We start from the raw sequence: 25,311 nt of genomic DNA, 5'->3' as shown, positions 1-25,311 counted from the left end.
CCTCAGTAATGCCTGCCAGGTACCAGTAGAGTAGACCATCAGAAAGCCTGAGCGTCTGAAGAAAGAAAAACTGTTCTTATAATACATCCATGCCCTGTAGTGACCAGAGGGCTCTCAGATAAAGCACAATATAACAATATATGAACGATTATACATACATACATACATACATACATACATACATACATACATACATACATACATACATACATACATACATACATACATACATATATATATATATATAATGTTGTAATAGACAGTATAGCTACTAATGCGCCCAAAAGGCTGGTGAAATTGTCTCTGTCAAAATAAGCACACGAATTCAAAGTGAGTAGACTAAAAGTTTAATTAAAAGGTCTAATCATCCACTTGATGAGATCATACCTACATTTTGACACAACCATCTCTGTTATTACCTGAAAACTTCACCACCATGCAGATCGTGGTTTTGAAAATGCTCTTTATTGCGAGTGTGTCTGCGCAGTATGGGAAGCATAAATATGTGCAACTTTACAACACATGGCAGGATGCTGAAAAGTACTGCAGATATAATTAGAATAATGAGCGGTATGGCAACAAACGGTGTTGTCGTGATTTTCAAGAAACATTGCTCAATCTTATGCAAGTTTAGAAAATATGGCAGAAGCCAGAGCTCTTCTCTCTGCGATGCTTTGGTTTTTGGTTACCTCAGCAGATGTACCAGCCAGCTGTCTCTACAGCATTTTAAAATACCTTGTCACAGCACAGTCACAGAGCCTCTTTCTTTTTAGTGGCAGCCAGACCTCAGGGTGTCCAAACATAAACAGTGAGAGGAGGAATAAGTTCACTTCACAGCAGGGAGTGTCACTTCAGCCCAAGATTGACAAGAGTGTGTCACGTGTAACATCAGAAACTTCACTTCAAACTGTGACATGCTGTATCTGTGATAGCAGAAACTGGTGGCTAGTCGTAGGTCAGTCTGCAGGGTCCTTACAGCTCATCTGTCAACGTTATTTCAACCAATCAGGCTTTTTTTTATCTAAAATGTATCCTTACATCACAGAATTTGATGGGTCACAGATTACGATGCCATGCTATGTTGTTTAAAGTCAAATGGCAGGCAGGACATCGTGACTTCAAACAGGACTTGATTCCACCACTTGTCTCTCAAAGTCAAATGGAAATAAATTTCCGAAGCAAAACTCTGTCGGGAAATGTGAAGAGGCTTCACTCGCTTCAGTTTTTCAATTGCAAATCAGTTTCCTGGTTTATTTTACTTCTGGCAGTCAAGCATGGCTAAATAATGCCATTGCACGGCCTCTCTGTGGAGTGGCCCTCTTCAGAAAGAAAACTGCATTTTCCGTGCATATCAAACTGGGCAATTGTGTCACATTGTAAACCCTTTTTCTGGGGTATTTCATTTAGTCGAGACGGACAGGAAACATGGGGAGAGAGGGGTGTTCAAACATATGGTCTGCTACCAGAACATCCCGGGTATCAAGATTGAATTTGTATAATTTACGTATGCAAACAATGACGTTTAGTCACAGGCGGGGACATTCACCGACTTATTTGGAGAGGCAACATAAACCTGAAACACAGGCTTCGCACTCATCTCTGCTATTACCTGAAAACTTCACCACCATGCAGATCGTGGTTTTGAAAATGCTCTTTATTGCGAGTGTGTCTGCGCAGTATGGGAAGCATAAATATGTGCAACTTAACTACACATGGCCGAATGCTCAAAAGTACTGCAGATATAATTACACGGATCTGTCCCCCATCTCTACACCATGGGTTGAAGAGGGACTGAAAAATGCAGCAATCGGGAACATTAGAGGGTCGTTCTGGATCGGTCTCTCCAAAGAAGGAACACAGTGGAAGTGGTCAGGAGGAGGAACCGCATCAAACGTCCCGTGGGATGACAACGAACCAGACAACCATTTGTATAAATGGGCTGCTTCTGTTTGTTGGCAAGGCTGTAATTGGGATGGATGGCACAACATCCCTTATTATTTTCAACGGCCCTTTTTCTGCTTCAACCTGATTGTGGTGGAGTATGAGAAGACCTGGGAGCAGGCGATGTCGTACTGCAGAGAGAAACACACTGCACTCACAAGTCTGGCCTCTGAGGCTGAGCATCTTCTGGCCCTGAGGGAGATCAACTCCAGTCGCATCACTGAGCGGGTGTGGATCGGCCTGCGTTTCCTGGCGGACCGCTGGCTGTGGGTGAACGGTGACCCTCTGGAGTATGAGGCCTGGCCCAAGGGAGGGGTTCAGGACCACCAGTGTCCAATACTGAACCGCTGTGGAGCTTTAACCAAAGAGGGGCTGTGGGAGAACTGGGACTGCCAGGACGAACTCAACTTCATCTGCTATTAAATGTCATTCATGTTGCAAGTTTTAAACATCTCACTGGAGGTAACATGTGATTTATAACGTTTTACGATATACTTTAAGATGTCTTTATAATTTCTGCTTTGTACAAATATGTCCTACTATTATTGCCATTTGTACTACTATGACAAGGACAAGTTAGTGTTTGATTTTAGCTAAGTTATCTTGCTTCTGTCTTTCAAGTACATTTAGAAACTAAATGGCACAGGTTTGATAAGTGCCACAAACCTGTCAATGACAAGCTTTTTTTAACAACATTTAAATATTTCGTCAAATGTTAAACAGTTGTGAAAATGTCTATTAAAATGTGGTCGGTATGGTTGATGTAACAGTTGCTATCTGGAATGACAAAAACACAATAAAAAAAATTCAAAAGTATTTTTTTAAAAGAGGAAAGTTTATTGACATTAAAAACCAGCCAGGCACGACGTCTGTCTGAGCAAACACATGCACGGAACAAATATCTACAATAACAAAACAGTCACAACAGAGGATCAACGAAGACTACAGGGGTGGTGGGGTTATGATGAAGATAAATCAACGAGGCAAAACTTCCATGTGTGAATTACGGCACATGTAGATACACAGCTGACACTGAAACCTACTCGTCATTTAAATTCTCTTAGTGACCGGTCATCTTATCGAGACTTCCAAAAATCTTCAAATGTGAGTGTGTAATGATCCATTTTGTTCAGACAATGAAGTCTTTCAATCTCCACGAACGAGATCTTCCATTTGGCATTATTTCCAAAAACACTATGGAAATATAATAATCATTTTCGATATATCACCTCTTTTTCATAGCAACAACAATAAATACTTATAGCGAAGGGAGACTGTACAATGAACATAAAAATTGGGCCTTCGTTTGTTTCAACCAATAATTCTGTATCGAGTCCAATATTTACAAAGCCAAGAAGACGCCGGACAACGCCCACACCTGCATCAGCTGTATCATAATGCCGCTGTAGCAAACAAACTTCCCCTTGCGGGATTAATAAAGTATCTATCTGTCTATATATCTATCACACCTCTCCAGCAGTTCTGAATAACTTTTATAAACACAGTAGCACAATGATTAAGCAATGCTTCACTCCCAATGTTCTGGAAATATGCTCACAGGAAGTGACTGACTCCTAAACTAAATCTGAAGTCAAGTTTGCAATTTCAACCTGTCATTCAAATATTAACTTAATGTGTCGGGAAAAGTGCAAAGTGCAAATGTTGCTGTTTTTATCCAAAAAAAAGTATTTCAAGTACACAACTCATACAAATCACAAGTCAGAATTTTTGTCTGCTACTTTTCTTAAGCCCAGATGTGACGGACTATCATTACTTCTTTAAAACTCACATCCGGGTTCACTATGCTGAGCCACAACATGCATCACAGCGGCGTACAAACTTAGCATAGTTGTGAGCGGTATGGCAACAAAAGGTGTTGTCGTGACTTTCAAGAAACATTGCTAAATCTTATGCAAGTTTAGAAAATATGGCAGAACCCAGAGCTCTTCTCTCTGCGGTGCTAAACTGGTGGCTAGTCGTAGGTCAGTCTGCAGGGTCCTTACAGCTCATCTGTCAACGTTATTTCAACCAATCAGGCTTTTTTATCTAAAATTGATCCTTACATCACAGAATCTGATGGGTCACAGATTACGATGCCATGCTATGTTGTTTAAAGTCAAATGGCAGGCAGGACATCGTGACTTCAAACAGGACTTGATTCCACCACTTGTCTCTCTCTCAAAGTCAAATGGAAATAAATTTCCGAAGCAAAACTCTGTCGGGAAATGTGAAGAGGCTTCACTCGCTTCAGTTTTTCAATTGCAAATCAGTGTCCTGGTTTATTTTACTTCTGGCAGTCAAGCATGGCTAAATAATGCCATTGCACGGCCTCTGCCGATTATCCTGTGGAGTGGCCCTCTTCAGAAAGAAAACTGCATTTTCCGTGCATATCAAACTGGGCAATTGTGTCACATTGTAAACCCTTTTTCTGGGGTATTTCATTTAGTCGAGACGGACAGGAAACATGGGGAGAGAGGGGTGTTCAAACATATGGTCTGCTACCAGAACATCCCGGGTATCAAGATTGAATTTTGTATAATTTACGTATGCAAACAATGACGTTTGGTCACAGGCGGGGACATTCACCGACTTATTTGGAGAGGCAACATAAACCTGAAACACAGGCTTCGCACTCATCTCTGCTATTACCTGAAAACTTCACCACCATGCAGATCGTGGTTTTGAAAATGCTCTTTATTGCGAGTGTGTCTGCGCAGTATGGGAAGCATAAATATGTGCAACTTAACTACACATGGCCGAATGCTCAAACGTACTGCAGATTTCATTACACGGATCTGTCCCCCATCTCTACACCATGGGTTGAAGAGGGACTGAAAAATGCAGCAATCGGGAACATTAGAGGGTCGTTCTGGATCGGTCTCTCCAGAGAAGGAACACAGTGGAAGTGGTCAGGAGGAGGAACCGCATCAAACGTCCCGTGGGATGACAACGAACCAGACAACTATTTGCATCAATGGGTTGCTTCTGTTTGTTGGCAAGGCTGTAATTGGGATGGATGGCACAACAGCCCTTATTATTTTCAACGGCCCTTTTTCTGCTTCAACCTGATTGTGGTGGAGTATGAGAAGACCTGGGAGCAGGCGATGTCGTACTGCAGAGAGAAACACACTGCACTCACAAGTCTGGCCTCTGAGGCTGAGCATCTTCTGGCCCTGAGGGAGATCAACTCCAGTCGCATCACTGAGCGGGTGTGGATCGGCCTGCGTTTCCTGGCGGACCGCTGGCTGTGGGTGAACGGTGACCCTCTGGAGTATGAGGCCTGGCCCAAGGGAGGGGTTCAGGACCACCAGTGTCCAATACTGAACCGCTGTGGAGCTTTAACCAAAGAGGGGCTGTGGGAGAACTGGGACTGCCAGGACGAACTCAACTTCATCTGCTATTAAATGTCATTCATGTTGCAAGTTTTAAACATCTCACTGGAGGTAACATGTGATTTATAACGTTTTACGATATACTTTAAGATGTCTTTATAATTTCTGCTTTGTACAAATATGTCCTACTATTATTGCCATTTGTACTATTATGACAAGGACAAGTTAGTGTTTGATTTTAGCTAAGTTATCTTGCTTCTGTCTTTCAAGTACATTTAGAAACTAAATGGCACAGGTTTGATAAGTGCCACAAACCTGTCAATGACAAGCTTTTTTTAACAACATTTAAATATTTTGTCAAATGTTAAACAGTTGTGAAAATGTCTATTAAAATGTGGTCGGTATGGTTGATGTAACAGTTGCTATCTGGAATGACAAAAACACAATAAAAAAAATTCAAAAGTATTTTTTTAAAAGAGGAAAGTTTATTGACATTAAAAACCAGCCAGGCACGACGTCTGTCTGAGCAAACACATGCACGGAACAAATATCTACAATAACAAAACAGTCACAACAGAGGATCAACGAAGACTACAGGGGTGGTGGGGTTATGATGAAGATAAATCAACGAGGCAAAACTTCCATGTGTGAATTACGGCACATGTAGATACACAGCTGACACTGAAACCTACTCGTCATTTAAATTCTCTTAGTGACCGGTCATCTTATCGAGACTTCCAAAAATCTTCAAATGTGAGTGTGTAATGATCCATTTTGTTCAGACAATGAAGTCTTTCAATCTCCACGAACGAGATCTTCCATTTGGCATTATTTCCAAAAACACTATGGAAATATAATAATCATTTTCGATATATCACCTCTTTTTCATAGCAACAACAATAAATACTTATAGCGAAGGGAGACTGTACAATGAACATAAAAATTGGGCCTTCGTTTGTTTCAACCAATAATTCTGTATCGAGTCCAATATTTACAAAGCCAAGAAGACGCCGGACAACGCCCACACCTGCATCAGCTGTATCATCATGCTGCTGTAGCAAACAAACTTCCCCTTGCGGGATTAATAAAGTATCTATCTGTCTATATATCTATCACACCTCTCCAGCAGTTCTGAATAACTTTTATAAACACAGTAGCACAATGATTAAGCAATGCTTCACTCCCAATGTTCTGGAAATATGCTCACAGGAAGTGACTGACTCCTAAACTAAATCTGAAGTCAAGTTTGCAATTTCAACCTGTCATTCAAATATTAACTTAATGTGTCGGGAAAAGTGCAAAGTGCAAATGTTGCTGTTTTTATCCAAAAAAAAGTATTTCAAGTACACAACTCATACAAATCACAAGTCAGAATTTTTGTCTGCTACTTTTCTTAAGCCCAGATGTGACGGACTATCATTACTTCTTTAAAACTCACATCCGGGTTCACTATGCTGAGCCACAACATGCATCACAGCGGCGTACAAACGTAAGTAGCATAGTTGTGAGCGGTATGGCAACAAAAGGTGTTGTCGTGACTTTCAAGAAACATTGCTCAATCTTATGCAAGTTTAGAAAATATGGCAGAAGCCAGAGCTCTTCTCTCTGCGGTGCTAAACTGGTGGCTAGTCGTAGGTCAGTCTGCAGGGTCCTTACAGCTCATCTGTCAACGTTATTTCAACCCATCAGGCTTTTTTATCTAAAATTGATCCTTACATCACAGAATCTGATGGGTCACAGATTACGATGCCATGCTATGTTGTTTAAAGTCAAATGGCAGGCAGGACATCGTGACTTCAAACAGGACTTGATTCCACCACTTGTCTCTCAAAGTCAAATGGAAATAAATTTCCGAAGCAAAACTCTGTCGGGAAATGTGAAGAGGCTTCACTCGCTTCAGTTTTTCAAATGCAAATCAGTGTCCTGGTTTATTTGACTTCTGAGGGGAGGAATAAGGTCACTTCACAGCAGGGAGTGCCACTTCAGCCCAAGATTGACATTAAGAGTGTCAGGTGCAACATCACAATCTGAAACGTACAGACAGGCACATTTTCACAAACATTTAAATAACACTTGCGCGCACGCACGCACGCACCCTACTCTCTCACATTGATCCACCTGGTTGTAATTCTCAAAAACTTGGTCGTGCTGGTTCACTTCAAACAGGACTTGATTCCACCACTTGTCTCTCGAAGTCAAATGGAAATAAATTTCCGAAGCAAAACTCTGTCGGGAAATGTGAAGAGGCTTCACTCGCTTCAGTTTTTCAATTGCAAATCAGTGTCCTGGTTTATTTTACTTCTGGCAGTCAAGCATGGCTAAATAATGCCATTGCACGGCCTCTCTGTGGAGTGGCCCTCTTCAGAAAGAAAACTGCATTTTCCGTGCATATCAAACTGGGCAATTGTGTCACATTGTAAACCCTTTTTCTGGGGTATTTCATTTAGTCGAGACGGACAGGAAACATGGGGAGAGAGGGGTGTTCAAACATATGGTCTGCTACCAGAACATCCCGGGTATCAAGATTGAATTTTGTATAATTTACGTATGCAAACAATGACGTTTAGTCACAGGCGGGGACATTCACCGACTTATTTGGAGAGGCAACATAAACCTGAAACACAGGCTTCGCACTCATCTCTGCTATTACCTGAAAACTTCACCACCATGCAGATCGTGGTTTTGAAAATGCTCTTTATTGCGAGTGTGTCTGCGCAGTATGGGAAGCATAAATATGTGCAACTTAACTACACATGGCCGAATGCTCAAACGTACTGCAGATTTCATTACACGGATCTGTCCCCCATCTCTACACCATGGGTTGAAGAGGGACTGAAAAATGCAGCAATCGGGAACATTAGAGGGTCGTTCTGGATCGGTCTCTCCAGAGAAGGAACACAGTGGAAGTGGTCAGGAGGAGGAACCGCATCAAACGTCCCGTGGGATGACAACGAACCAGACAACTATTTGCATCAATGGGCTGCTTCTGTTTGTTGGCAAGGCTGTAATTGGGATGGATGGCACAACAGCCCTTATTATTTTCAACGGCCCTTTTTCTGCTTCAACCTGATTGTGGTGGACTATGAGAAGACCTGGGAGCAGGCGATGTCGTACTGCAGAGAGAAACACACTGCACTCACAAGTCTGGCCTCTGAGGCTGAGCATCTTCTGGCCCTGAGGGAGATCAACTCCAGTCGCATCACTGAGCGGGTGTGGATCGGCCTGCGTTTCCTGGCGGACCGCTGGCTGTGGGTGAACGGTGACCCTCTGGAGTATGAGGCCTGGCCCAAGGGAGGGGTTCAGGACCACCAGTGTCCAATACTGAACCGCTGTGGAGCTTTAACCAAAGAGGGGCTGTGGGAGAACTGGGACTGCCAGGACGAACTCAACTTCATCTGCTATTAAATGTCATTCATGTTGCAAGTTTTAAACGTCTCACTGGAGGTAACATGTGATTTATAACGTTTTACGATATACTTTAAGATGTCTTTATAATTTCTGCTTTGTACAAATATGTCCTACTATTATTGCCATTTGTACTATTATGACAAGGACAAGTTAGTGTTTGATTTTAGCTAAGTTATCTTGCTTCTGTCTTTCAAGTACATTTAGAAACTAAATGGCACAGGTTTGATAAGTGCCACAAACCTGTCAATGACAAGCTTTTTTTAACAACATTTAAATATTTCGTCAAATGTTAAACAGTTGTGAAAATGTCTATTAAAATGTGGTCGGTATGGTTGATGTAACAGTTGCTATCTGGAATGACAAAAACACAATAAAAAAAATTCAAAAGTATTTTTTAAAAAGAGGAAAGTTTATTGACATTAAAAACCAGCCAGGCACGACGTCTGTCTGAGCAAACACATGCACGGAACAAATATCTACAATAACAAAACAGTCACAACAGAGGATCAACGAAGACTACAGGGGTGGTGGGGTTATGATGAAGATAAATCAACGAGGCAAAACTTCCATGTGTGAATTACGGCACATGTAGATACACAGCTGACCCTGAAACCTACTCGTCATTTAAATTCTCTTAGTGACCTGTCATCTTATCGAGACTTCCAAAAATCTTCAAATGTGAGTGTGTAATGATCCATTTTGTTCAGACAATGAAGTCTTTCAATCTCCACGAACGAGATCTTCCATTTGGCATTATTTCCAAAAACACTATGGAAATATAATAATCATTTTCGATATATCACCTCTTTTTCATAGCAACAACAATAAATACTTATAGCGAAGGGAGACTGTACAATGAACATAAAAATTGGGCCTTCATTTGTTTCAACCAATAATTCTGTATCGAGTCCAATATTTACAAAGCCAAGAAGACGCCGGACAACGCCCACACCTGCATCAGCTGTATCATCATGCTGCTGTAGCAAACAAACTTCCCCTTGCGGGATTAATAAAGTATCTATCTGTCTATATATCTATCACACCTCTCCAGCAGTTCTGAATAACTTTTATAAACACAGTAGCACAATGATTAAGCAATGCTTCACTCCCAATGTTCTGGAAATATGCTCACAGGAAGTGACTGACTCCTAAACTAAATCTGAAGTCAAGTTTGCAATTTCAACCTGTCATTCAAATATTAACTTAATGTGTCGGGAAAAGTGCAAAGTGCAAATGTTGCTGTTTTTATCCAAAAAAAAAGTATTTCAAGTACACAACTCATACAAATCACAAGTCAGAATTTTTGTCTGCTACTTTTCTTAAGCCCAGATGTGACGCACTATCATTACTTCTTTAAAACTCACATCCGGGTTCACTATGCTGAGCCACAAAATGCATCACAGCGGCGTACAAACTTAAGTAGCATAGTTGTGAGCGGTATGGCAACAAAAGGTGTTGTCGTGACTTTCAAGAAACATTGCTCAATCTTATGCAAGTTTAGAAAATATGGCAGAACCCAGAGCTCTTCTCTCTGCGGTGCTAAACTGGTGGCTAGTCGTAGGTCAGTCTGCAGGGTCCTTACAGCTCATCTGTCAACGTTATTTCAACCAATCAGGCTTTTTTATCTAAAATTGATCCTTACATCACAGAATCTGATGGGTCACAGATTACGATGCCATGCTATGTTGTTTAAAGTCAAATGGCAGGCAGGACATCGTGACTTCAAACAGGACTTGATTCCACCACTTGTCTCTCAAAGTCAAATGGAAATAAATTTCCAAAGCAAAACTCTGTCGGGAAATGTGAAGAGGCTTCACTGACTTCAGTTTTTCAAATGCAAATCAGTGTCCTGTTTATGTGACTTCTGAGGGGAGGAATAAGGTCACTTCACAGCAGGGAGTGCCACTTCAGCCCAAGATTGACATTAAGAGTTTCAGGTGCAACATCACAATCTGAAACGTACAGACAGGCACATTTTCACAAACATTTAAATAACACTTGCGCGCACGCACGCACGCACCCTACTCTCTCACATTGATCCACCTGGTTGTAATTCTCAAAAACTTGGTCGTGCTGGTTCACTGTCTCTACGAGCTCCTGTGATCCCGTTTCTTCCTTCGTGGGGCTTTCAGTGAGAACATAATGTATATCATTATCCCTCATATTTCATCCTGTTTCATTGTGACTCGCCAATGACGCTCTTCAGGATTTGAGGCCCATTCGGGCCATCAGCTGTTCGTAGACAGTCCAAGCCATAGCCGCCATCAGGGTGCGACGCAGAGACCTGGGGACAGCCCCACGAAAAAACCCGGCCATGCCGTGCTCCTGAGGGAGAGGACAGACCAGGAAAGATCAGTACGATACTTATGTAGTCGCCAAGCTGCACCCTTCTTGCCAACAACAATGTGCGATGCGATGAAAACGGACAGCTGTGATTAAATGAGCACACACACACCGTGTAGATGTAGCGGATAGCGTCCGTCGTGCTCCAGTGGGACGGGCTGATTTGAATGTGGGTCTTCACCACGTCTGCTGGCTGTGTGGCCAGCGACGCCATGACGCCTGCCGCCATCCCACATCCGAAGTTCACCAGCGGGGCATAGGGCGACGACGTCACCTCTGAGGGATGAGAGAAACTAGAGAAGCATGTTTCAAGAAAGAGCGGCGCTCTGGACAAGTTGTTGTTCTAAAATGAATCAAACGCCGGTCAACTTTCTATCCAAATTAAATGCAAATATTGACAGAATGGCCAGAAAAAATGGCAAAAGAAAATGCGTATTCACGCACGTTTCAATGTAGAACAATTGGGCACATTGCGATAAACAGCTGGTGACGCCGTTTGTCCAGTTGGGTGTCATTAAACGGTTATTAAATGACAGCAGTCAAACCTCAAACAACGGAAGACTGTGTGGAAAACATGATGGAAATATTGTATTTATTTCTAAGTCATGTATTTGAGAAAAGATGCGTTTATCATTTATCATATTTCGTTTATATCGATACACCAACCTTTCTAACTCAGCAAAGACTTTCTGCAATTTTTCAACTTTCATTTTGTAATTTTTTTATTTATTTGTATTTATTCTGGTGTTTCCACTCAGATTTTTTATTAATTGATTGAAAATGCACAAAAAAACAGGTGTATTAAAAACCCGCTTTTCCAAAGCACTAACCCGTTCACGATACACTTCACCAATGTTCTGTAGAACAAGGACAACACTTAAGACGACCCGCTGCTCACCAGATCTAGATCGAGAAAACAGCGCTTCACATCCTGATGAGCTGACGCAGTGTGGCTCTCACCTTGAGGCAGCGCCTTCTTGGCCTGGCTGTAGAACATGACGTAGATGCCGGAGAACGGAGCGTCTCGGAGTAGCGTGGCAGTCAGCCCTGAGAACAGAGCCCTGAAGCCCTCCGTCTCATACACACTCCTCAGAGCGCCTGCCACACTCACATAGTTGTAACAGCCACTCTGAAACCACATACGGACATGGAGAATGAATACGGAACATATATATTAAAAACAAATGTTGCCGACAATGTTACAGGAGGCCGCGGTGGAGTACCAGTTGAAGATTGTGGTTGTAAATGTATGCATGCCAGGTGTAATGATCATTCATTGGATACGTCTCTTACTCAGAGAGACAGACACATACACTGGAGACCATATTTGTTGTGCTCAGCTGTGCAGTCTCACGTCAGCTAATGAGGGCTATAACGAAGCAGAACTGATTAATGCATAAGGTGGAGGTGGACGTGTCGTGAAAGGACATTATCACTCTTTGTTGAATATGCGTGTGTCATGCATATACAAGGGATTTAGAACGTAACTTGTTTAAATGAATCTATTACAACACACAAATATCCTAACTGCCCAGTTAACAAATTAAAAAACATCAATTAAAACTGGACTGTGAGCAGATGATCGGCGAAGTGTTAACGTCCTCGAGTCATGCAGCACATCTCAGGTCAGAAGGGCTCCGAGGTCTCTCGGTGTAAAAAAAAAAAAAAGAAACTGCCGCTCACCTCAAAGCGCGTCTTGATGACAGTGAACGGCAGCATGCAGACACCAGCCACAGCTCTGGCGCCTGCTCCGAGCAGAACAGCCTCGCCAGCGTTGGGGGCCCGCTCCAGGAAGTAGTGCTGCTTCAGGGAGTAGAAGGTGCTGAAGTAGATGCCCACGCCGGGGATGCAGCGCACAAATGACTGCCAGAGAGAAACAGCAGTGTCAAACATGTTTCACAATTGATTCATACAAGCAACGGGGATGTATAACTGCAGGAATTCTTGTAGAAGTGTTGAAAATAAAATGTAAGGTCGGTTACTCACTGGTGAAACTCCCTTCCACAGACTGAGGAAACTCTCTGTTCTGATAACGTTGATTAAAACGCTAAACATCCCCACCTTTGGTGCACTGCAGGAGGAAATTTAGGAATGGTTACAGACACATTCAAAGAAAAAACAAACATATGGACACTCAAAAACAGACAAAGATAAACAGTTTGGACCGTTAAACAATAATTAACTAAAGGCCTCAACCTGTGGAACGTTGTTTGAAATAAAAATACCGTGAACATTTCCGGTTGCTGTTACCAGTGGGGCTAATTGCAATCTAGCGGCCTGACAGTATAATTACACAGTGCTTGGTGTGACTAATTGCCTTATATGGGTGAAAACAGCACATTCAGGCGAGCACTGCTTGAAAATCGTGTCTTGCCATGCTGCGTATGTGTCGCTTTGTATCTGGAGAGCATGTTGTGGAAAAAGGTCGAGCTAAAGAACGAGAACACCAGGGCCATGCTGAAGTGCACGCGTCTGACGGCATGCAGCAGAATGTGTTGTGTACGTGGGTTTGCATGTTCATGCACATGAAGAGTGTCTGTGTGTTATATGGGCACACACACACACACACACACACACACACACACACACACACACACACACACACACACACACACACATACCCCGGCTTGGCATTGTTCTGCAGGGTCTGCAGCCGTGTCTTGATCAGATCCAAAGGCTGGAAGAGCAGCGTAGAGCAGGTGCCGCTGACAGAGCCACACAGAAAGGCTTTGAGAGCTGGGTGAGCCTGAGGACGACCACAGACAGAGAGAGAGAGACAGTGAGAGGGGCAATAGAGGGGAGATACAGGATGGAAGGATGGAGAGGATGGATGTATGGATGGATGGCAAAGAAAGGAGGACAGAGAAATGAGAGGGTGGTGTTGGAGGATGACAGACAGTGGGAGGTAAGAGGCAAAGAGAAACATAAAGGATTAGTCACAGTGTAAAGAGCATAATGTGAAAATATGACATTCAACATCTTTCTCGCCATTGGTCACCCCTCCATTAATGCAACAATATTATCCAAACAAATATCTGCATTACGAAATCCTGACACAACAGAAATGTGATCCAAAATAAAGATGATCTCATATAAATGTAATGGACTTTAAATGTAATACAAATATGCTTGTATGACATTTCCATTACAAAAACAAGCCTGTAGCACAGAGCAGGGGCCAGGTTCCACACAGTGGAGATGAGGGAGATGTGCAGAGACAGTCCACACACACACACACACACACACACACACACACACACACACACACACACACACACACACACACACACACACACACACACACACACACACACACACACACACACACACACACACACACACACACACACACACACACACACACACACACACACCCTCTTACACCCACATACATGATAGAATTGTAGTGGGTTGTGTGCTGCAGTGCTGAAGAGCACACCTGCTGTCCAGTTGGGGCATTGCTCCCTGAGCTAATGGCAGACAGCATAGAGAGAGAACAGGGGGAGGGGGAGGGGGAGTGGTAAGTAATTCATTAGTCTTGGATTGTGGGCAATTGGGTGTTGTAACACTTTTCTTTGTAATTGTGTTTTCATATTCATCTTTCCTTGATCAAATGTGTTTTTTTAATAGTTAATACATCTGTTTCATATTTTGTTTCACAATTACATAAACTATTCACATGAAAGACAAGAAAATACATCAAAGTTTAACCATTTAGTGCACCTGCAGCTGTGATCCCTTCTGTTTAGAGCGTATCGCATAGTCTATTCTTACATTTTCTATTCTAAAAGATCCCTTCCTCTCAAAAATGTGTGTGGAAATCTTCCAGTGCGCATACACTGAGAGTGGACTGGGAGACATCTTTCATGCAAAATTAACATAACAGTTTGAAGTGAAATCATAGAAATAAAAATTATGGGCATGAAGGCAAGTTGTTTTGAAAAATTACACAATATTTTTCAAGCTCCACTCCACGGAATTTAGAATGCAGAGTTGCCATGGTGACATCACATGTGATGTTGCCATGGTAACATCACATGTGACTTTGATGTTCTAGAACTTTGTGATGTCAAAAATGTATTACATCACATGTGACTTTGATGTTCTAGAACTAGAATTGATGACATCACATTCTTAGAGTCTATATAAATGATATTTCTCTAGACAGAATCACACACCCACAGCAAGATAAGCACCTCTGAATATACTCAACTTGGATACTATTTGGAAACATTTGATAGGAAAAATGTCCAGTTATGATTCAGATGAATGGAATGCATGGGATGAATCAGATGGATTCTCAGACACAGACAGCTCCAGTGATGAGAGCGCAGACTCTTCACAAGAACCAATTCAGAGACTAGAGCATGACATACTCTGCAACAAGTCTGTACAATACCTTGTTTTAGACTTAATTGGACAAGGATGTTTTGGCAAAGTTGCCAAGTGTATCAATTTAACAACATACGAGACTGTAGCCATCAAGATCAACGAAAATGTTGAAGATCACGTCAGAGAAGTGAAAATGCTGGAACAACTCAGGACCCTTGACCCAGAGAAAAACAACTTGGTGACATTCAAAGATAGTTTCATATTCGAAGGCATGTCTTGCATCGCCTTCCAGAAACTGGACAGGAGCCTTTTGGATTTGATGCGTGAGAGACAGTCACACCTGACCCTTCATGAAATCCGTCTCATAACAAGTCAGCTACTTGTGGCATTTGAAGCCCTGAAGGGTATCGGCATCATTCACACAGACCTGAAAGCTGACAATGTTATGCTCGTCAACCACCAGCATGAGCCCTTCAGGCTGAAATTAATTGACTTTGGTTTGGCCATGTCAGTATCAGACGTAAGAGTAGGAATGATTGTGCAACCTTGTGCACACAGAGCTCCAGAGGTGTTTCAGCAAATGAAACCCTTTTCTGAAGCCATCGACATGTGGGCACTGGGCTGTCTCCTGGCAGAAATGTACTGCGGCCAGGACGTCTTCCATAGCAAAACATCATACAACGTAATGAAAACTGTTTGCGATCTACTCGGCCAGCGAGAAGACCACCTGAATGCTGGAATGTACACCAACCAGTATTTCAACAGGGAGCACTCCTCTCCCAATTCAAGATGGACACTAAAGACATCAGAAGAGTACAAGGAGGCAACTGGTATCCAGACAATTTCAAGGTGGAGTTTCGACACTGGCCAAACTTTGGATGAAGCAACAGAGTTAGCCTCAAATTTTAATATTTGTGTTGAAACGGAAGACTTAATGGCATTTTTAGATCTCATAAAACGGTTGCTCGATCCAAATGCTGCAACAAGAATCACCCCCGGTCAAGCCCTAAACCATCGTTTTGTTACAATGGCTCACCTGGTAGATCACATGGACACCTCTTCTTATGCAAATACTGCCTGTGATTTGATGCTCGTCTCCCCCCCATATGATTCAGATGAATGTGATGAATCAACTGACTCAGATGGATTCTCAGACACAGACAGCTCCAGTGATGAGAGCGCAGACTCTTCACAAGAACCAATTCAGATACTAGAGCATAACATACTCTGCAACAAGTCTGTACAATACCTTGTTTTAGACTCGGTAGATCACATGGACACCTCTTCTTATGCAAATGATGACTATGATTTGATTCTCACACTCCCCCCATATGATTCAGATGAATGGGATGAATCAACTGACTCTTCACAAGAACCAATTCAGATACTAGAGCATGACATACTCTGCAACAAGTCTGTACAATACCTTGTTTTAGACTTAATTGGACAAGGACGTTTTGGCAAAGTTGCCAAGTGTATCAATTTAACAACATACGAGACTGTAGCCATCAAGATCAACGAAGAAGTTAAATATCACATCAGAGAAGTGAAAATGCTGGAACAACTCAGGACCCTTGACCCAGAGAAAAACAACTTGGTGACATTCAAAGATAGTTTCACATTCGAAGGCATGTCTTGCATCGCCTTCCAGAAACTGGACATGAGCCTTTGGGATTTGATGCGTGAGAGACAGTCACTCCTGACCCTTAATGAAATCCGTCTCATAACAAGTCAGCTACTTGTGGCATTTGAAGCCCTGAAGGGTATCGGCATCATTCACACAGACCTGAAAGCTGACAATGTTATGCTCGTCAACCACCAGGATGATCCCTTCAGGCTGAAATTAATTGACTTTGGTATGGCCATGTCAGTATCAGAAGTAAGAGAAGGAATGCTTGTGCAACCTTTTGCATACAGAGCTCCAGAGGTGATCTTAGGCCTCCCCATATCTGAAGCCATCGACATGTGGGCACTGGGCTGTGTCCTGGCAGAACTGTACTACGGCCGGAACCTCTTCAATGGCACAACATCATACAACGTAATGAAGACTGTTTGCCATCTACTCGGCCAGCCAGAAGACCACCTGCTGAATGCTGGAATGTACACCAACCAGTATTTCAACAGGGAGGACTCCTCTCCCAATTCAAGATGGAGACTAAAGACATCAGAAGAGTACAAGGAGGCATCCGGTATCCAGCCAATTTCAAAGTGGAGTTTCGACACTGACCAAACTTTGGATGAAACAATAGAGTTCTACTCAATTGACAATAATTGTGTTGAAAATGTAGACTCATTGGCATTTTTTAATCTCCTAAAACGGTTGCTCGATCCAAATGCTGCAACAAGAATCACCCCCGGTCAAGCCCTAAACCATAGTTTTGCTACAATGGCTCACCTGGTTGATCACATGGACACCTCTTATGCAAATACTGCCTGTGGTTTGATGGGCGTCTCCCCCCCATATGATTCAGATGAATGTGATAAATCAACTGACTCAGATGGATTCTCAGACACAGACAGCTCCAGCGATGAGAGCGCAGACTCTTCACAAGAACCAATTCAGATACTAGAGCATGACATACTCTGCAACAAGTCTGTACAATACCGTGTTTTAGACTTAATTGGACAAGGACGTTATGGCAAAGTTGCCAAGTGTATCAATTTAACAACATACGAGACTGTAGCCATCAAGATCAACGACGACGTTAAATATCACATCAGAGAAGTGAAAATGCTGGAACAACTCAGGACCCTTGACCCAGAGAAAAACAACTTGGTGACATTCAAAGACAGTTTCATATTCGAAGGCATGTCTTGCATCGCCTTCCAGAAACTGGACATGAGCCTTTTGGATTTGATGCGTGAGAGACAGTCACTCCTGACCCTTAATGAAATCCGCCCCATAACACGTCAGCTACTTGTGGCATTTGAAGCCCTGAAGGGTATCGGCATCATTCACACAGACCTGAAAGCTGACAATGTTATGCTCGTCAACCACCAGCATGAGCCCTTCAGGCTGAAATTAATTGACTTTGGTTTGGCCATGTCAGTATCAGACGTAAGAGAAGGAATGATTGTGCAACCTTGTGCATACAGAGCTCCAGAGGTGATCTTAGGCCTCCCCATATCTGAAGCCATCGACATGTGGGCACTGGGCTGTCTCCTGGCAGAACTGCACGTCGGCCAGGACCTCTTCAATGACGACTCATCATACCACGTAATGAAAACTGTTTGCCATCTACTCGGCCAGCCAGAAGACCACCTGCTGAATGCTGGAATGTACACCAACGAGTATTTCAACAGGGAGCACTCCTCTCCCAATTCAAGATGGAGACTAAAGACATCAGAAGAGTACGAGGAGGCAACTGGTATCCAGCCAATTTCAAAGTGGAGTTTCGACATTGGCCAAACTTTGGATGAAGCAATAGAGTTAGCCTCAAATTTTAATATTTGTGTTGAAAAGGAAGACTTAATGGCATTTTTTAATCTCCTAAAACGGTTGCTCGATCCAAATGCTGCAACAAGAATCACCCCCGGTCAAGCCCTAAACCATTGTTTTGTTACAATGGCTCACCTGGTAGATCTTCCAACTCCACAATAACCAATTCAGATACAAGAGCATGACATACAAGCAACATGCAACAAGTCTGTACAATACCATGTTTTAGACTTCATTATAGAAGGATGTTTTCGCACAGTTGCCAAAGTTGCCAAGTGGATCACATCATGGCTCACCTGGTAGATCACATGTACTTGGTGTACATGTGATCTACCAGGTTAGCCATTATATTCTTTTCCATGAGTTGATCCCCTGAATTAGTTTAGCCTGAGGTTTTCTCCGGGTTCTCCGGTTTCCCTCAAAAAATAAATAGGTTATGTTGATTGGTCTATCACTGAAAGGGGAAGTGAATTCCTTCTTCAGATGTTAAGACTAATTTACATGGCTCACCTGGTGGATCACATGTACTTGATGTACATGTGATCTACCAGTTGAGCCATGACATTCTTTTGTATCTTAATTTAATGCTGTGGCTCACCTGGTAGATCACATGTACTTGGTGTACATGTGATCTACCAGTTGAGCCATGACATTCTTTTCCATGACCTTCTGTTGATCCCCTGAATTAGTTTAGCCTGAGGTTTTCTCCGGGTTCTCCGGTTTCCCTCAAAAAATAAATAGGTTATGTTGATTGGTCTATCACTGAAAGGGGAAGTGAATTCCTTCTTCAGATGTTAAGACTAATTTACATGGCTCACCTGGTGGATCACATGTACTTGATGTACATGTGATCTACCAGTTGAGCCATGACATTCTTTTGTATCTTAATTTAATGCTGTGGCTCACCTGGTAGATCACATGTACTTGGTGTACATGTGATCTACCAGTTGAGCCATGACATTCTTTTCCATGACCTTCTGTTGATCCCCTGAATTAGTTTAGCCTGAGGTTTTCTCCGGGTTCTCCGGTTTCCCTCAAAAAATAAATAGGTTATGTTGATTGGTCTATCACTGAAAGGGGAAGTGAATTCCTTCTTCAGATGTTAAGACTAATTTACATGGCTCACCTGGTGGATCACATGTACTTGATGTACATGTGATCTACCAGTTGAGCCATGACATTCTTTTGTATCTTAATTTAATGCTGTGGCTCACCTGGTAGATCACATGTACTTGGTGTACATGTGATCTACCAGTTGAGCCATGACATTCTTTTGTATCTTAATTTAATGCTGTGGCTCACCTGGTAGATCACATGTACTTGGTGTACATGTGATCTACCAGGTGAGCCATGACATTCTTTTCCATGACTTTCTGTTGATCCCCTGAATTAGTTTAGCCTGAGGTTTTCTCCGGGTTCTCCGGTTTCCCTCAAAAAATAAATAGGTTATGTTGATTGGTCTATCACTGAAAGGGGAAGTGAATTCCTTCTTCAGATGTTAAGACTAATTTACATGGCTCACCTGGTGGATCACATGTACTTGATGTACATGTGATCTACCAGTTGAGCCATGACATTCTTTTGTATCTTAATTTAATGCTGTGGCTCACCTGGTAGATCACATGTACTTGGTGTACATGTGATCTACCAGTTGAGCCATGACATTCTTTTCCATGACTTTCTGTTGATCCCCTGAATTAGTTTAGCCTGAGGTTTTCTCCGGGTTCTCCGGTTTCCCTCAAAAAATAAATAGGTTATGTTGATTGGTCTATCACTGAAAGGGGAAGTGAATTCCTTCTTCAGATGTTAAGACTAATTTACATGGCTCACCTGGTGGATCACATGTACTTGATGTACATGTGATCTACCAGTTGAGCCATGACATTCTTTTGTATCTGAATGTAATGCCGTGGCTCACCTGGTAGATCACATGTACTTGGTGTACATGTGATCTACCAGGTGAGCCATGACATTCTTTTCCATGACCTTCTGTTGATCCCCTGAATTAGTTTAGCCTGAGGTTTTCTCCGGGTTCTCCGGTTTCCCTCAAAAAATAAATAGGTTATGTTGATTGGTCTATCACTGAAAGGGGAAGTGAATTCCTTCTTCAGATGTTAAGACTAATTTACATGGCTCACCTGGTGGATCACATGTACTTGATGTACATGTGATCTATGTAAGAAATTTGAGTAAAAAACTGTAGTTAGTAGATATAATAAAAGTGTTTAATAATTCATAATTAATAATTCATAGTTAGTCATAATCATAAGGGTTTCGAGGATGCATAATTAAGATAAACAAACATGCAGAAGCATGAAACTTCTGCCAAGTTGCAGAAGTATAAACTTTCATTTTGAAGGATTATTATAGATGGGATTAAAACGTAACTGACAGTCATTGAATGTGATAGTAAACTCAGAGCCAGACAGCCGAATACACTCCTGGAAGTTAGCCAATAGGAATCGAGATAAATGGAAGGGGAGGTGTTTCGAACAGATGTGGGTGGTTTAAGTTAAAGCCTTTTTCTCTCTCACCTGGATGCTCGCAGAGAACAGACGTGTTTTTTATATCTGAGGAGCTGAGTAGAGTTTTTTGCAAATGGGGTTTTATTGTTTTAATATGTCATAGGAGTATATACTCCATATGTATAACTGTAATCGTGCTTACATCAGTGGAATTAAATTCCTTATAATTGTAATCCAGCCTTGGTAGCGTTATTATTGCAGCGTGTCGACGGCACATGGCAGTCACATGTGCTCTGGCCTTCTCTCTTGTTGTGAGGTAAAATTCTTCCATAACAAATTTGGCACCCCAGATGGAGACTTCCTTACCGGCCTCGCTGCGTGAGCTGAAGGCTGCACTGGTCAAACACACTTCCTGGGCCCATCATATCGGTAGGCAGAGCCGTTTCATGAAATCTGTGAGTTAGTTTTGTATGAACTTTAGAGGAAGTGTCTTTGGCTAGCGTTGCTAACAGCTAGCTCTGAGGTGCCGGTGAGGACGTTCCCCGGAGGAGGCCTCGTTCCACTGAGGTAAGCTATGATTTGCAGTCTGAAGTATACTAGCAGGGTGAGCAGAGGGGACTAGTTCAGTGAATACTGAGATTCAGAGCGTTTGGTAAACTGCGAGGACTGGGAGCGTTGAATCGATAAGCGTTGATGGGCGGCAGCCCTGATAGGCCGAACTGCGTGTTCTTTGGGAGTGGCGGACCAACACTGCTCGGTATAGGTAAGAGCCCGATGTCCGCGGATTACCTCGCCGGCCTTACCTAGAGTTTGAGTTTTGGATGGTGTGGTTCAAAATGGAATAAAGACACTGACAAGAAGGAGCTGGTGAGCCAGGACAGCTTCGGTAGCTTTGGAAGCAACCAGGCACTGCTGCCGGGAATCGAGTCTGCAAAAGGTAAGATTGCCGCGGGGTGCTGGGAGGCTTTTGAATGCAAGATATTAAAGGACGTTCGGGTGGGTAAAAGATAAATAAGTCCGGTAACAATTGTGTCTTGTCATGTGCGTGGTTGCCGTGTTGGCGATAGCGTTGTGGGGAGATACGATTGTGAGAACACACTGGGTGAAAGGTTATATACGACGATCGTAGGGTCTGGTTAAACCAGAGGATTTAAGGTTACTAAAAAAACGGACATTAAGTCCGATAATACGTGTGACTAGTCTGTGTTTTAGCAGCGTGGAAATACGTTTAAAATGATGACTAAATAAGTCCAATAATACGTGTGACTAGTCTGTGTTTTAGCAGCGTGGAAATACGTTTAAAATGATTAACATTGCATGACCGCGCTGTGGGGAGCTAACGCTAGCTACGTGTAGCTCCGGTGTTGCGGTACTGTGTATGTAAAATAAGTGCTTATAAAATAAAATAACGGCTGGAGTGAGAGAGGAGACAGAAGGCGTATGAGTGGAATTAAAGTGTGGGATTTTGGTGATACTTGTGTGTGCGTATGCTTTATTAGAAGCTCCGTTTTTGTCGTTAGCATTGCGGTTAGCATATCTGTTACAAAAAAGCCGGTTTCAGGACAACTTCCGGTTTGGCGCAGGACAACTTCCGGTTCGGCGCAGTAGGCAATGCAAGGCAAGTTTATTTGTATAGCACATTTCAACAACAAGGTAATTCAAAGTGCTTCACATAAAATCATTAAAAGCATCAAAACATAAGGCAAAAGAAAAGGAGATTTAAAAACAATTAAACAGAAGAAGGAGTAACTGCAGGTAACCGTAAAGAAGTGTTTAGAATCTGAATTTTTCAGAGATTCATTGTCTAAGAGCTGTGAGCTTATATCCTGACCTTAGTTTTAATTAAGCATTATAACTTTAGTCGTTGACTTTGGTTTTAATTCAGCATTTTAACAAAGATTAAGGGTTTCAGGTGTTCTTCAATTCTTGAACTTAATTGTGACTCATTATTGTGCAGACCAGAGTGTAAGTGCAGTTCAACAGTTTGACTTGCATTGGTATTTCTGATTGAATATCTTTGAACACAGTTATTGATTTTAAAGTTGAATTTAATATTTAATTGATTAATTATTCATTGTTTTTTAACTTCATTTTACTTCCAATTTTAAACCTTTCGAATTCTGATTTGGAACTGGATTGTGATTGTGATTCTGATTTAGATGTTGAGTTTGATTTCGGAATTCTAGCTTCAATTTTGGATTCGAGATTCCTTCACATATCCAGTATTGACTAATTTTGGTACACTTACTATTTTACATAGTTCCTAAGAATCAATTTTGACACGGACGGCGCAACATATTTGAGAGATCGTTGACCTCTCTTACACTACAGACGTATGCTAACATTTACTGCTGAACTTTTGGCAGTTCTGTGTTTGTTTTAGTCAAGGTGCGTGGTTGAGTGGGTCCAGATCTGGGAAGTGGAGCAGCGGATCCCAGTTTTGGAGTCAGCGGCCACACGCCATACAGCACAGAGGGTGAGTTGACTTTGATTCAGGTGATGACAAGCATGCACATTTAATACACACATTTGAATACTCCTAGGCTGCATAATGTTTACATTAAAGAAGCAGAGTAAGGAAGTAGGAGAGCTGGTAAAATCCAACGGACAAGCTGAGTTTGTGCCATGGGGACATCGAGACATGGACGCACTGGAAAAGGCGTTGCCACCGCTGGCAGGTGGAGCCAATCCGTGGATCCGTGTCTTTGAAAAACTCACAGCAGCTGATAAATTGGCATTGGGAGACATCCGTGCCGTGATGATCCACACCGAAGGAACAGCCAAATTGAACATTTTGGAGGTAAGTACAGGAACGACCAACAGGGGGGATGAAACCCCATTTGACAACTTTCGAGGAGTTTTCTGGTCAGCAATGCGGAGAATCTGGGCCAAAAAACCAAAAACGAACTCTCTTTCGGGACTGAAGATAAAACCAGAGGAAGAAACCCATCAGTACCTGAGGAGAGCTGAAGAAGAGTGGCAGAGGGCAACAGGGGGGAGACATGACGGCAATGAAGCCACCACTGTAGTATGGCGACACACTGTGCAGATGGGCCTGCCTCCACCGGTACGGACAGCGCTGGGAGAAGTAGTAGGCTTGAGCAACATGAAAGATGCCATGTGGAGGAAACACCTAACTCACTACAACCAGCGACAGCTAACTGAGAAGACAAAAGGACAGGAAGACATAGAGAGAATGCAGCGGCGACTGCTGAAACTGCAAGTAGCAGAGGTCGACAGAGAATTAAATAGAAAAGTTCAGGCCAAGAAACAGATGATAGCAGCAGAAGCCCAGCAGCAACAAAATCCAGCAGTACCAGCCCCCACGGTGGTGTACAATCAGCCCCCACCACGATGCAGAAGTGGTGCATCCAACAGAGGGAGAGGTAACGATAAAGGGGGGCGTGGGGGTCTTGTAAGTAAAGGAGTGTGCTACGTATGTGGGAGAGAAGGTCATTGGGTGAGGGATTGCCCTCATAAAAGAGCAGGAGGACCGATCAGTGCACCACCACAACATGCTCCGTTCCCACCACAACATCAGCAGTACCTACGACCAGGTCCAGCTGGACCTCCTCCCATGAGACATCAACAGATGCCCATGCTGTCACCAGGACCATGAGGAGGTTCAGTGTATAGCAAGATACATAGATGGTTGCCATGTGATCCCTTACAGCAGAGATATCGAGGTGAAGGGGGGATATGGTAAGGTGTCAAACATTTATGGTAAGGTGTCAAACATTTTTTGTAGATCCACATTTAGAATAGTTTTCAGTAAAGGTGCTACTCACAAATTTTGAGATTTAATAACGTCATGATAAACCACAACTAGACTTGCTAACTCTAGAAATTGAGAAATATACGGGAGCTCTAACTAACATGAGCCGAGTGTTGTTTTCTCAGGTGACAAACGCAGAAGCAGCAGCTGACGAAAGGAAGCAGGCTGATGTGTCACCAGGCAGTCTGGTGTGGATAAGAGTCCATGAGCGCAGGTGGAGTGAACCAAGGTGGACCGGTCCATGGGAGGTAGTATTGGCAACCTCACATGCAGTAA

General features: G+C 42.7%; 1 protein-coding gene across 3 annotated transcripts in view; it reads right to left on the bottom strand.

Annotated features, from left to right (window-relative positions):
- Positions 1–9,113: 9,113 nt before the first annotated feature.
- The window catches only part of LOC306785022 (mitochondrial glycine transporter B-like), a 41,463-nt gene continuing 25,265 nt past the window's right edge, over positions 9,114–25,311 (bottom strand). For all 3 annotated transcript variants that reach the window (XM_079279247.1, XM_079279248.1, XM_079279249.1), the window contains 6 exons: positions 13,646–13,770; positions 13,011–13,095; positions 12,708–12,887; positions 11,985–12,153; positions 11,137–11,300; positions 9,114–11,006 (listed from right to left, as the gene is read on the bottom strand). In XM_079279247.1, the coding sequence (XP_079135373.1) occupies positions 10,884–11,006; positions 11,137–11,300; positions 11,985–12,153; positions 12,708–12,887; positions 13,011–13,095; positions 13,646–13,770 (846 nt within the window). In that variant the 3' untranslated portion in view covers positions 9,114–10,883. The remainder of the gene's footprint in view (positions 11,007–11,136; positions 11,301–11,984; positions 12,154–12,707; positions 12,888–13,010; positions 13,096–13,645; positions 13,771–25,311) is intronic.

The sequence above is a fragment of the Melanostigma gelatinosum genome (assembly GCF_949748355.1).
Source record: "Melanostigma gelatinosum genome assembly, chromosome: 11".
In the NCBI taxonomy this organism is placed as follows: domain Eukaryota; kingdom Metazoa; phylum Chordata; class Actinopteri; order Perciformes; family Zoarcidae; genus Melanostigma; species Melanostigma gelatinosum.
This window is presented reverse-complemented; position numbering and strand designations above follow the sequence as displayed.